We start from the raw sequence: 15,019 nt of genomic DNA, 5'->3' as shown, positions 1-15,019 counted from the left end.
AAAGCTGGCAAATTATGCCATTGCTTTGTCAGTCACTTTGAAGGTTGGGGCACATTTAAAAAAGCAAATAACTAATGTCGTAACAAATTAATTGAAATAAGTAAGTATTGGTACACTTCTATTTAAAATACAGCTTGAAATATTTGCATTTTACTTATAGGAAATCAAACAATATAGGAGAAGGTGAGCATTTGCTCTGCCTTTTGGTGTTTGAGATGTGTTGGGAAGCACATTACAGCTCCCTGGCTGGCCTGTGAAATTCCCATTGCACAGGCTTTGTGCCTCTGATAATGTAACCAAAAGAATGAGAATCAGCACAGCGTTTTGAAGGAGGGATATTTCCCTTGCACTTCATATATTTCTCAAAAATAGTTTATGAGCTAGAAAGTGAATTTTGTTTATTATTCGTAACATCTTTTAAGGATTACAATGCATTATTCTTTGATAACAGAAAGGTGGCTCAGCTCTTCAGGTTGCAACTTGTGGGCCCTAAAAATTGCATAATTAATTCAAAGTTTGCAGTTTGAATAAAAACTTTGTTTGATACTGGCAGTGGAGTATCAGGCAGTCAGTTTGCATGTGCAGCTGTAAACCCTACGGTTAACTCCAAATAGTTTGTATTTATTCATTGAGTTACCCACAAACTATACATTGGCTGGTGAAACTCCTTTTTGGTGTATACTTCCTTGTATGCTGAATACATTTGGTGGTAACTTGAAGTCTCTAACCATCTCTTATTGATACATAAAGCTGCTTGGTTGGTTCCATTTGTATTCATCTTGGGTTTTTTGCGGCCTAGCACGGGCCGACCCCCATCTGTGCAAACCCTGCCGTAAGGTTGACTTGCTAAGGGCTCTCCTGGGGATCGATAAACTCTATTTTTGTTTATCTACTGAAATCGGGGGGCAGGGGTCTGCTATAGCGCTTTGCTGATGGGATTCCAGCGGAGTTGTCTTTCAAAGATAAGACTGAATTCAATAAACCCGCGGTCTGTCGCGCTCTTTCTCGGGCAGCGCTGCCTGGCTCTAATGGATTGATGTGGATAATTTGGGGTTATTTTCTTTGTGTAGTCTGAGAGCTTCTTTTTAAAGCAGCTGGCTGGAAATGGAGATGAAGGCAGTCTTAATTCACTTTTAATAAAAGATCAATGGGTTTATTGTGAAAAAAAATAGAATACAGATGTAAACTGTACCTGATAAAATAATTAAATGTATGTTTAACCTTCCTGTTTTGTTTTTCCAGTGCTACTGGCGCTTGACCTTCATTTTTGAGATTATTCTCTTTCTTGGTAGTTTTACGTTTTAAATTTTACTTAGACTAGAAAAACAAACTCTCCTGGTGTTTTTCATCTCAAGCGCTTACCAAATCCCTCAGATTTTACAAAATATTTAAGAAGTAATCTCCAGACTAAAGTCTCATTAAAACCTTTGCCCTTCCTGTGGAACAAAAGTTCAGAGAAGTTCTGGTCGGTTCTGATTTGGAAACTGTAAAACAAAAAATATCATGGTGTGAAGTATTAATTTAGGCTTGGCGGCCTCACTGTAAAGTCTATTTCCAGAAGTTTCCAATTAAAATGCAGCATGTCTAATAGTGTAAGGGAAACCACCTTAAAGGCTCTTTCTTTTATATTATATGCACCCCAAACATTACTGAAAATAAAATGTCATGGAGGTATTTTTTTATTAGAGTCAAGTTTATATTGCAGTGAGTTGACCTGGTAGAAGAAACCATCTACTCAGGAGTTCCATAGCTGTACTAATTTTCAGTATTGCATTTTAATCAAACCATTTGATAGATTAGTCAGATACTTATAAAGATGTAATTTTTCTTTTGGTTTTCTTTATTATACCTTGTGTTCTTCTGCTCCTTAAACAAGTTTGGATGTTTTCCCCCTGTTTCAAAGGAGAGAAAACAAAATTGGAAAGAGGACAGATTGAATGGGATGGTTAAAGGTATGGAATGGCCTACGTGAGAGGAACGAGTAAAGAATTTAGGTCCCTTCAGACCGATGGAGATACCACATTTATCTGTAAAATCATGGTGATAAGGCAACAATTGTTCACAGCACTTCTGTAATAAGAGGTGGGAATGGTCATCAAGCAGAACAACATTTTACAGGTTGAAGTAAATGAAAGCAGTTGTTGAGGATTATTCAATGGCAAAATGCATTATTGTTGAAGTTATCTACTTGTGGAAGGATCTGTTGGAGGTCAAGAGAGTTCTGGCAGAGTAACGCTATGTGCTTTTATACTTTCTTTAAGTTTTCACTGAGTATTTTCTATTGATGGCCATAAGAGACGGAATATTTGGCTGTCCCATGGACACCCGGCGTGACCTGCAGTGGCCATTCTCGTGTTATAACAGCTCAAAATGTGTCAACATTGTGTATCAAGAAGGATGTTTCTGGATGTCTGTGAAAATTTTAAACAGCATCCAAAATAATGCAATTTGAGGCAAATGTATTTTTCACTTCAAAAAACATTTCAAAATAGCACATCTTGTGCCTTGCTGGATATTTCTTAACAAAATGTAGATGTGCAGACAGAAGAAAAATGGGCAGTTGTTTTCTGTTGAGAGAGTGAATTTCATCAGCAGGTGGTATTGGGTTTAAGAAGCTGGAACATAATACAAGTGCTTAGGATGATCTGTAAGATGATACTTATTGTTGAAAATCTTGTAGTTAAGTATTCCTAGGATGTTCTGGGCAGGCTAAACAGCGCTACTGTGCGGGAACTTCTGTATCATGAGATAAAAGAAAGCAAAATGTTTTCAGTTGTGGGTTTTCACAATAGGCTGAATTACTTCTGAAATGTATGCTAATTTACGCTGAAGCCAAAGAGAAATGATTTTCAAAAACAGTTTTGCAAACCTGGTGAAGAAGTTCTGCTGTGATAAATAGCTCTGCGGCAGTTCTCTGCGGGAGATCCCCTTTCTAGTTTGGATTTATGTTGGGTGTATACTGCAAATCAGCAATAAGAAGAATAAGAAGGAATATAAATAGCATGTGTAGAGGCAATTTTTTTAGATGATGTAATACTTTTAGGGGGAATAATGAAATGTGAACATTTTCTTGAATTATAGGTGCTTCTGGATGAGGCAGAATCTGGCTGGTTCTCAGGTTCAGATTTTTCACAGTCACAATAAAAGGTTGGGTGGGGGAAGGCGAGGTGGATTCATTGTTTTCATGTTGAGTTTAACATTTTTAAGAAAGTAAGTGAATTGAGAGTAAGTTCTTCGGGGACAAAACCCACAGGAATTATTGCATTTGATTTAACAAATTCTGTGGATTTCCATTTTAATTCTGTCAATATAGAGACAGGGGCCACGCTGTTCATTGGGAAACTCACCTCTGAATGTCTTCGTGTTCCCTCTTCCTCCACAAATGAGTCATGGGATGTGGGTTTAACTAATAGAGTAAATAAATTGCCTTCATATCGTACTTCTAGTATGTTTGGAAATACTTTTAGAAAGGGGAGGATATTGAGGAGCATCAATAGCTTGTTTGATTTTTTACCTCTAATTACATTTTGTGTCACTGATCGGTGTTGCCTCTTTTCTGTGTGTCATCACCTCAGCCTCACACATCTCCAGGGAAGTTAATTAACAAGACTCTAAATTTGGGGAGACGAAAACATCTGAAGGAACTACCTTAGACCTATTTCTTCCTTTTTCCTTCCAAAGTAGGGTATTTTGATGCCTGAAATAAATACTGAGTCTACAGTGATGGATTGGATAGTCATATTTTCCCATTACGGTTTTGCTCAGTGCTGAAGAATCTTTTTGTTATAACCAAACTAATGCTGAAGTGCAGTTAATTTTATACATCCTGTTTTATGACAGAATGTGACATTGTAGAAGTAATTGGGAACTTTAGAATAGGGCTGTGTGGTGATATGGTTTTCATGCATGGGATTCATAAGTATGATATATTTCAAGGTGTAGGGACAGTAATTTCTAGGAAAACAGTAAGTGGCTGAGCAATCATTGCTTAAAGCCATGAGCATTTCTTTTTTAATCTGACTGAAAGGCATATTTTTCCCATAGTCCTTAAATTGTTTTATTGGAGTAATGATGACTAAGAGACACATACCTTTCAACTGTTCCTGTTTAGATAGCATAACATTTCAAAGCGGTTTATTTAATAATGTCATTTCCATTCTCTGGCTTTAGAGACTTTTCTAAGACCTTGAGGTTTAAGCTTCTGCGTCGAGTTGGAGGAATATTTTTTTAACTTAATACAGAAATTTGCATTTAATTAAAAACAAAACAAGAACTGTAGTTACAAGTCAACTGTGACTGTTTTTCAAATGAGACTCATTTCAGAAAGATACAGCAGGTATTTGATAAGGTTCAGCATGAAGCTTTTTATGTGGACAGCTATGACTTTGTTTTTATCAGAGGTAATTTATGTATTTCTTACTCAACAGTTTGCAGTTGGTGGGAAATACATAATGAAAAAAACTTAGTTCTACTGTAAATATTGTTGAGTGGAACTGTAAGAGAATAAAAGGAATGGGGAATCTCTGCAAACATTGGAAAAATGGTTCTTCTGATTCTCCAAAGTTGGGTGTTGCTGCATAAGGTGTGTCTAAAAGAAGAATAGCAAAGCTTGTGGATGCAACTTTTAAAAATGTCTTTATCACCAGGCTGTAGTCGCTGTTATTAGATCTGTTTCCCTTCCCAAATGCTGGTCAGCTTCATTCAAGGCCGCTTTACCTTTTTTTGTAGTAGAAGTTGGAAAAAAATCAACTTCATATCAAGGCAATCATCTTCATTACCTATTTAAAGTATTTGATATGAAGAACTCTTAATTGCGTCACTGCAGTGTGACTTAATATAGCGCCCAGTCTTTTAACTGTTGATACAAGACCTGTATAATTGAGATCCTTAAACTTTTTCATTCTATATATTGTATGCCTGTTTTTCAAGCTGATACGTGAAATGAATTTTCAGTTTAAAAATTAATTGGATATTTCCACCACACGGCTCTGGATGTTGAGAGGGTTTGGGTTAAATGAATGATGTCTCAGAGATAGATTTTTGACTTAAGTTACAGGCCGATGAATAATTGTATTTTAAATCAAACGAAGATCTGGTTAGAGGAGGTTATTATTGCTGAGGTGGTGATTTTCTGTGTAGCTAAAGGGAAAATAATTACAACTGTTTAGTCTCTAGGAATGTCTGCAAAGAATATCTTTTAAATAAATCAACAAAGAATGGTGGAATTTCACTAATCATTACCTGTAAGCTATTCCAGGAAAAAATCCATAAATTAAAAAGAAAACGTTACCATTTAAGTAGCAGTGACAAAATGCTCTATCACTAATGCAATAAAAATAGCATCCTGCTTGCTGTTAAGTGAGGTTTTTTCTGTTAGATTTTTTTTTTAGTCTCCATTATTTGCTTGAATGACCAACACTTGAGACAAGCTGCTTTTGGAGGTGCTGAGTTCTTTAGTGTCGGCACCAGCTCAGCAGAACTCTAGAGGACAACTTAAATACAAAGTGTCAGTAAGCAACGCCAAAACTTTTGTAGTTCATCTTGGATACCGTAAAAATGTGTTCTGTTAATTTTACATTTTCTTCAAGTGCCAAGGTTAAGTTTGTATCCTGGAGATGGTGCTGAAAATACTGTGATTTCAGTGAAGCTGTTCCTGATGCATTTGCTGTAGATTAGATTAAAAACTATTCCTTGTCCATGGGAAAATCTGGAAAGTTGTAGCCAGAGTGTTCTTGTGCAACTGGTATGACTTATTTTATTTTTATTGTATTCCTTTTCTCCTTTCCAGGGTCAGTACAGGCCCTCGGACTTGTTGTGTCCAGAGACGTACGTCTGGACGCCTATTGAGCGATGTCTGCCCCTACTCGAGCAGTCGAAATACTGTCGATTCAACCAGGATGCAACGGCAGGTAAGGTTACCAGTAATGATAGGTCTGTAAATTGGCTGTCTTGTTTTTATAATGCATTGGCATCATCTGCTGCTGAAGTATTATGCAAATCTATACAGGATAAAAAGTTGAAAATTAACAATTCCTCCAGCAAGGATTAGCAAATAGAGAGTTTTATCTTATAACAGCTAAACTGAGGGAGTGCGGTCTGGATGATCAGGTAGTGAGGTGGACTGCGAACTGGCTGAAGGGAAGAAGCCAGAGAGTCGTGGTCAATGGGGCAGAGTCCAGCTGGAGGCCAGTATCTAGTGCAGTGCCTCAGGGGTCAGTACTGGGGCCTGTGTTATTCAATATATTCATCAATGATTTGGACGAGGGAATAGAGTGTACTATCAGCAGGTTTGCTGATGACACCAAGCTGGGAGGAGTGGCTGACACGTCAGAAGGCTGTGCTGCCATCCAGAGACCTGGAGAGGCTGGAGAGTTGGGCAGGGAAAAATTTAATGCAATACAACAAGGGCAAGTGTAGAGTCTTGTATCTGGGTAGGAATAACCCCAGGTTCCAGTATAAGTTGGGGAATGGCCTATTAGAGAGCAGCGTAGGGGAAAGGGACCTGGGGGTCCTGGGGACAGCAGGATGACCATGAGCCAGCACTGGGCCCTTGTGGCCAGGAAGCCAATGGTACCTGGGGTGGATTAGAACGGGGGTGGTCAGTAGGTCAGAGAGGTTCTCCTGCCCCTCTACTCTGCCCTGGGGAGACCACATCTGGAATATTGTGTCCAGTTGTGGCCCCTCAGTTCCAGCAGGACAGGGAACTGCTGGAGAGAGGCCAGCGCAGGGCAACAAAGATGCTGGAGGGAGTGGAGCATCTCCCGTGTGAGGAAAGGCTGAGGGAGCTGGGGCTCTTTAGCTTGGAGAACAGGAGACTGAGGGGTGACCTCATTAATGTTACGAATATATGAAGGGTGAGTGTCAGGAGGATGGAGCCAGGCTCTTCTCGGTGACAACCAATGATAGGACAAGGGGTAATGGGTTCAAACTGGAACACAAGAGGTTCCACTTAAATTTGAGAAGAAACTTCTTCATGGTGAGGGTGGCAGAGCCTGGCCCAGGCTGCCCAGGGGGGTTGTGGAGTCTCCTTCTGTGCAGACATTCCAACCCGCCTGGACACCTTCCTGTGTAACCTCATCTGGGTGTTCCTGCTCCATTGGGGGATTGCACTGGATGAGCTTTCCAGGTCCCTTCCAATCCTTGACATTCTGTGATATGTGTAATTATATTTGTTATTCTACGCATGAACAAAACTCAACAAGTAATTGTTCCTCCCTTTAGATTCCAGTTGGCTGAATGCATAAAGAAAGGAAATTAGAATCAATACAGGGAAATGAAAGGGCAGGAGCAACTCAAAGGCATCCGCTGCTTTTCTTAAAGAGCAAACTGGCAGATTTAATGTAACAATCTGTCCATGAATTTGAAGAATACAATGTACAGCAGAAACATCTTAAACGTCTTGGGCTAGATGGGATGTAGATTTTTAGGTTACGTGAAGTAGGTACTTAGTGATTTGCCAGGATGGGATGGCTAAAATATTACTGACCAGAACATAATACAGTAAAGATACTGTAAAACAATGCAATGTAAGGGAAAAAAAAATACATTTACTTGCTTTAGCTACTGACTTTGTGCGCCAATTGTAGACCCCAAGGGAGCCGTGTTAGAAGATGCCTGGTGTGGTCCTTGGGTGGAAACCAAAAAACTGATTAACTTCTTTTATTAATTGCAATTTGCTGAATATCATCTTTTCGAAACTTTTTCCCCACTGAATAACAGTTGAGAAGGGTTGTGGTATTATTCAGAGATGTCGGTGATTAAGCTCATAATGCCATGGTCTGCATTTAGCCATCATGAAACAGATTTACGTGTCTCTAAGTTTGAATAGTCTTCAATGGCTGCTGCTTGCTTTTTATTTTTCATGGCTGTAGTCTAATAAAATTTAATTTAATTTAATAAAATTTTCCTTCACTAGCTGGTTAGCTGTTGGAAGGGGAGGATGTAGGTAAATGAATTTGAAAAGAGGTGACCACTTATGCAGGATTGTGAACTTCTGGTGAAACTGCTTCAAGTTTCTTGCTTTTCCTCATCCCGTGCACGTTTCCATTTGTGCTGTGATTCGGTTGCTCAACGGGAATAGTGAAATAATGATGCGTCCTAATTGTAAATGTTCTACAGTACTGACATGAAATACATTTCTAGGTATAGATGCTGATTTAAAAGTTTCAGTAGCAGGATGGTGTTCTATGTAAGATTTAAATGGGTGGCACATCCAACTATATCGGTAGATTGATGAGATAAAACTGGAAAAAAATGTCAAAGGTAAGAGGAAGGAGGGAAATGCTTTTGGAGGCCAGTGGTGTTCAAAACATGCGTTATTCACTAAGAAGTGCATTCATTTAAGTGCAAAAATTACAACTAAATTAGTGCCTTTGAAGGTGTTAACCCCATACAAGCAAAGGGCCATCGTCTTCTCGATTCTGTGAAATTCCTGTGGCATACCACGCATTTGGAAACTGCAGGATATAAAACTTTGCATCGTTATCAGCAATGGATATCTCGCTCCAGACACTACTGGAACCGTGACTTGTGTCCTGTGGTTTAAGGAAATTAAAACATAGCTACACGTTGAAATGCACTGGACCTGCTGTGAGCTTATAGGCACTGGAGGTTTAAATAGTTGCTAGCTCTGAGGAAGCTATTTCTCAACAGTAAAATCAGTTTCCTTCTTAATTCTTCACTCTCCACAATAGTCAGTAATGTGAGTTTAATGAAGTTACAGTGAATTTAAAAAAGAGCAACAGGAATGATGGCGGGCTTTATTCCTCTTGAATCAGCTTTCTATAATACAGCCCGTAATTATGTCAGTTAAGTAGGGCATGATTTATCAGGAGTGGGACTTCGGACATAGAAACGGGGCAATAATCAGATCCAGTAAACAACTGGGAGAAATAGTGTGACTTGCATTGCTGCCTGGGGCAATAAAACAGTCCCTGGAAATAGCCATCCTCTAATATTGCCTGTAATGTCAGAAAATTTCTGAAACGTTACCTCACACTTGTTTGTTTATCATGTTTGGCAATTTTTGAACTTCTTTTCCCTCCCTTAAAAAAAACCCCAACAAACTAATAAATTTACCAGTTGCAGGTTGTGAAAATGTGTTATAGACCAGCAGCAAGTGCTGCTTCAGGAGAGGGTGCTCTGTGCTCTGGCCTTACAAGTCTCTGCAATGTGGAAAGGATTTCTGAGTATTCATACACATTGCATTGCAGAGCTCCTTCCCATAACCAGATTTATTTTTTCTTTTCTGAAGTATCAGAAAGTATTAATTGGTATTTGTGGAGGATTTTTGCCTGTTTTCCATTATGTGGTTGTCCTGTGATTGAGCATTTTCAAATGGGTTTAAAGTGTATTGTTTTTCAGCCCCTTCTCCTCTGACATTGAATACTTTTGTTAACAATTGGAGAACGACGAAGAGAGGACAGGCAAACTAAACAAAGTTCTTAACTCTTTATACCACAGAGATAAGTGTAAGAAAGTATCTAACAGTTCATAAAAAAAAAAATCATAGGAACGATAATAACATTTTATTGTTTAAGATGGAAAATCATGGGCGCCTGATGGTTGAAATAGGTCCAACTCTGTAATACTTCTGGCCGGTGTAATGAGATTCAGCCTTACTTAACCTCAAAGCACTTCAGTCCTACAGAGACAACGATGAGGTCTTGTGCCAGCAAACGCTCAAATCTCATACTTAAATAAACTGCTAGTGGGCTCCTTTTGTGCAGTTCCTAACATGTATTAAAAAGCATCAGTTACTTCAAAAAGAAAAATTGCATAGCAGCACTCAGACAACATTCATGGATGAAAGGTCATGTTTGTCATGTATTCTTGCTTTTATAAATCACTGGTTTTGCCTAAATTACTCATGCCCCAGAACAGATTTGTCATTTTTGTTGTCCGTTCAATTTGAAAACTTCAGAAGACCTGGCATCATCTTATAAATGGGAAAGGTTTGTTAGGTTTCCGATGTTTTTATTATTAAACAGCAGCCAGTCATTTACTTACAAATAAATGAGCAGTCAGTGAGGTATGGCAGTAATAGAGGCTTTGGATACTGATGCATTCTGAAAATTGAAATTGTGCTGAACTGCATTTACCAGGCCATTAGCCTTTACTTTGTAAGGATGTGAAATGAAGCTGCAAGTACAGATGGAATTATGTTGAAGAAAAAATAAGTTAATTAAAAGGTTGCTCTGCAGATAAATACTTGTCAGTCACTTTGACAACATATCGAAACTGATGAGCAAAATTTGGCCACATGAAAGCACCTGCTAAAATATTGCTGGGCATGGTCTGTCTGTCACAATATTCGTCTGAAAACTGGTCTTCAGGGTTTTACTTCGTTGGTACTTTCAGTAACAGCTTTGCCCCGTGGAACAAATGCAGCATGAAAAGAATTAGAAATAATTTAGTTGGTATCCTGGCAATACTTCTGTCCTTCCACTTTCCATTTTTTCTGACACCAGTGCACTGACATGTCTTGTTTTTTTTAACATCTCTTGAGAATTTCAGTTTGTTGCTCCTGAGAAAACCTGTGAAAACGTCTTCATGAAGGAGAGAGAACCTTCATGAAAACCTACTTTTGGGATGGTAGTTAAATTAGTGGGAAACTTCAAATCTTTTTTTTCCCATCACCACTGGGATGTCAACACCTTTAAGAAGCAACTTCAGATAAGGGCAGATACATTCATACAGTCCCAGGCTGAAGTGGTGGCTTCAAAGCTTTTGTAGTTTAACAGCCTCTTGACTTTGTTGCTTAATGTGGGGTGTACGTGTGCCAGCCACGGTGACCAGGCTGCTCTGACCCAAGGGACAAAGCTGGGCGGGATCTGAATTTTGAAGCATGGCCCATGGCAATCTCAGCTCAATCTCAGTCCTCTGAGCAGCTTTGAATAGTGCAGATCAAAAAGGGCTTTAATGCTGCGCTTTTTATTTCCCCCTAAACTGGTTAGTTTGCTGAAGTTGATAAATTGGTTGAGCTAAGAGACATCTGTTCAACTTCCTATTTAATAATAGAGTGAAATCAAAATGGAATCAAATGGAATATAGTAATTAAAATGAAAGGGCTTTCTCCAGTGTTGAAAAATACACATAACAAAGGCATACATGGACTCTGTGCTGGCTTTGTGTGTTCTTGGACACAAGACACTCTTTGCTCCAGAGAGTATAGTCTAACATAAACCATGAGGGATGCAAAAGGATGGTAGAAAGAAAGAGAGAAGCACCTCTGGTTTGTCTGGTCAGTTATAGTAATAGACTAAATTATTAAAAGACTAAATAGTAATAATAGACTAAACTGACTGTATGATTTTTTTGTAATCACAGTGAAGTAGAGTTTTGAAGAGGGATCTAAGGAAATACATCAGTTATCTTTTAGAGTTTATGGGGGAATCTTCTGCAGCATGAGAGTTGTAGGAGAAATGAAGAATACGGGGAGACATAAGAGTTTCCTTCAAAACCAGATGTTAGTCTGGGCTCTCAGATGCCATAGACAGAGGTAGAACTGGTATTACTGCTTCTAGGTGCAAGGAATGAAGATGGCGTTGAAACAGCCTGTGGAAAGCTTCAGAAGTGAGGCCAGGCTGATGTGATCAGGGTATGGGGACCTGGTAGTGACACACATGGAAAGGTGGGGAAGCAAATTTTGCAGTAGTTCGTATAGGCAGAATGTTGAGGACTTGACAAGAACAAAAGAAAGTTGTTAAAATAGGTAATGGTAGGATTAAAACTTGAAAATCCAGATGGATATTTGTAGAGATGAGTAAGAGAGGCCTTTTTTAGGTACACTGTGTAGAAAGAAACCAGATGAGAAACCCAAAGAGCTTGCAAAGCCAAGGTCTTACAACAGCAGGGATTTTCCAGTGCCCAATAATTCAGTGTCCACCTTCCTCCTGGTTCTTGATGCAGACCAGGCTTTGCCATCTCCACAGAGCAATACAGACCCTGTTGGAGGTCCTTAGAAGAATTTGGGCTTTAGAGCTATTTCCAGCTGGTCCGAGCCCAAATGACGATAGGCATTGGAATCAGGAGAAGATAATTTGTCTTTCCCTCTGCTTTTCAGTGATCTGCCTGCAGCCACCCAGGAACTGGTGGGGCTGTGTCCGTGCAAAAGACAGATGTTGAAAGCCAAAAAGTCTTACAAATTGCCTCATGTTCACATACAAGTGAAAAAAAGAGTTAGTGAACTGGAGAATATTACTTACTACTTTTGCCGTAGTAGTCTTGTAACTTTTATTGCAAGTTTTTACCAAATTTTTAAAACTTCTAGGAACACAAGCTGATGTTTTTATCCTTCAGAAATGCATCTTTCTCACATATGAGAGAAGAAACTCCATTTTCTTTGCTAAGTACAAAATGAAAATTTTCACAGCTTTGTGACACTGTTATTCTGCTGGACATAATAAGCTAGAGTAGGAAAAGGCAAACCACATTCCCAGTGTTTAATTACTTCTGAATCCTCTTACTAACGACTTGATTATGCATCTTAATGCTTCTTGCAAGAAACTGAGGGTTAGTTCTAGTAAATAAAACTTAGAATTCTTACCCAGAAGTCTGCAGGCTTGGACAGTTGTACAAAACTGTATTTATTTTAAGAATATATTTGTGCGCACAGTGCTTTGCCTAGAAAAATTATCCATCGCAACTATTTCAATAACCTTGATTTCTACTGTTGCGTTTTTCAAAACATTCAATTTTATGTACAATTTAGAGATATTCTTTACTAATAAAAAGGGCATATTTCAAATATGTTTTGTGTTTCTGTGTATGTCAATACAAGTATTTTGATTTTTTTCTCTTTATTCTTTTCCCCATTGAGTACAGAGGCTGTTTAATTTTAAGATATATTTTAAAAGTATAGTGTATTAGTGTGATTCTGGTCTTATTCTTCCTCCCCCTCATAACGAAAAGGCCAAGATGACATATTTGTATCCATGAAGTGAACTGCTGTTGTCATTTGGTCACGTCTGGTGGTTTAGATCCCTGTCAAAGTGATGTCCATGTGTAGTTTTGCATCTTTGGGTCTAGTCAGATGGATTAATGCAAAAGACAGTACATATTAATGTTTATAAGGGTAGTGTGATGCAGATTAATGTTTATAAATGCACTGAAGTTCTTGAGATGAGGACAGTGTAGTCACAAAACTATCACAGATGGAAAAGATCAAATTGTTTAGAACTGTGCAATCTGATTGGGAGAAATTGCTGGTTTGCTCTCAAACAATTGCTGTTTATAATTTGTTTAAAGATACAATGTTGTGTACTTTGAAGAGTTAGGAAACAGTTTAAATAAATCCTGATAGATCATGAACTCAATTCTTCTAAAGAACTAACTGCCCACTCTCTTATTAGAGCCATAGGTAATAAATTTGAATTCTATAACCAAGAAAAAGGCAGACATATAAATTATTTCTAGCAGCTTCTCTAGAAGAGACACATCTTACAAGTTTGTATCTGTTTCTCATTAAGTCTATAAACACTTGGAATCATCAAAATGCATATTTCTAAACCTACTGTGATCCTTGAGCATATAAGATACTTGGACAATGATGATAGTGCCAAGAAGGTGTAGCCAGGCAAATTTTTCCCTCACTTTTTAGTATATTTGGACTAAATGCAAATGACTGGTGTGGGATTTTAGCCTTGTATGCAAATATATGCTTTAATATTCCAGTGCTTCTGTAATAAAAAGTTAATGTTATTAACTTAATTGGTGGGTCCTAAGGAACTGGCAGAGCATAAATTGACTTGTGGGCTGGAAATGACTCTGAACCATCCGCTCTGAAACGGAGTCTTGCAAAACGATTGCAAGGACCAGAAGGTCTTTAAAATGTGATTTGAAGTACGGTCATAACGTGAACTCCGTTTTGCGTTGTTCTTGCAAATTTTGAACTTTGCTAAATATACGTGATTTAAAAATTTGTATTTATTGATATTGTAAATGTATCTGCCTCTAACATATAATACATGTAGCGCAGTAAACCAGCACCCCTCAAGAAGCACCATTGACTTCTAGTGTAGTTCATGAAATATCTGGCTTGGGCTGCAGAATTCCTAAAAATATGTTTTAATCCAAAATGACCGTCATAGAGGTTGTGTAATGAACAGATGTATTTTGAAATTACATTAATTTTGAGGACTTTGCTTGAAAAATGAAGATATCCTGGCATACCTCCTCACATTGAAGAGACGAATCTTTGTGTGCTCAAGATTTGAATGTCGTGATGTTTGATTCTCTAGTGGAATAATTCTGCTTTTCTTTTTGTGACTAGACCAGAAGTGAACTCATTAGTGGGTGAAGATTCAGGGGAATGTAGGGAAGGACAAGGACTGCCAAACCTCGCAGGAATCATTTTCCATATTCAGAAGGTGTTAGAGACACAAGAACAGAAATTAAAAATTAAATAACGTGGATAAGTAGAGCCATCACGCAGATTTATTTCATGCCGAGGAGAACTAGCATATGGGATTAGTTTCTAAATGTGATAAAAGTTAAAAGCTGTAATTAGGGGCAGACACGGAGCAGATGTGGAGGGGACACCACAGGGATGTCACGAGTCCCGGCTCAGCCACGTGGCACCAGCCGCCGCGGTGAGTTTGGTGCAGGGTCAGACCTTCCATAACCATCCTCGGGCCTCAGCACTTGTTTACTCTCCGCTCTGCTGACATCATCCCGACTTTTCGCATGCAACATAATTGATTCCACATTTTAATTAATTTAGCCAGTAAATTGATTGCTGTAATCTGATTTATTTTGCTGATAAGCTACCGCCAATTGCTTCAGTTTTGCCTGTTTCATGGAAACACTTGCATTTGTAATTCTCAGCTTGACTCTTATATTTGGTTTTGGCTTGTTGTTTTTTTTGTTTGTTTCTCTCCTTTTCTTTCTTTTCCTCCTTTCTTTCTTTCTTCTCCTCCTTTGTTCTCCTCCTCCTTTCTTTCTTTTCTTCTCCTCCTTTCTTCTCCTCCTTTCTTTCTTCTCCTCCTTTCTTTCTTCTCCTCCTTTCTTTCTTCTCCTC

The 15,019-nt window shown here is 38.5% G+C and overlaps 1 protein-coding gene across 3 annotated transcripts in view; it reads left to right on the top strand.

The window, feature by feature from the left end:
* Positions 1–15,019, top strand: part of ATE1 (arginyltransferase 1) — an 81,303-nt gene that overhangs the window by 54,848 nt on the left and 11,436 nt on the right. For all 3 annotated transcript variants that reach the window (XM_082052434.1, XM_082052433.1, XM_082052432.1), the window contains exon 11: positions 5,789–5,909. In XM_082052434.1, the coding sequence (XP_081908560.1) occupies positions 5,789–5,909 (121 nt within the window). The remainder of the gene's footprint in view (positions 1–5,788; positions 5,910–15,019) is intronic.

This window comes from Streptopelia decaocto (assembly GCF_964273445.1).
Source record: "Streptopelia decaocto genome assembly, chromosome: 5".
Classification (NCBI taxonomy): domain Eukaryota; kingdom Metazoa; phylum Chordata; class Aves; order Columbiformes; family Columbidae; genus Streptopelia; species Streptopelia decaocto.
Note: the sequence above shows the minus strand (reverse complement) of the source record. Positions and strands in the feature narration are given on the sequence as shown.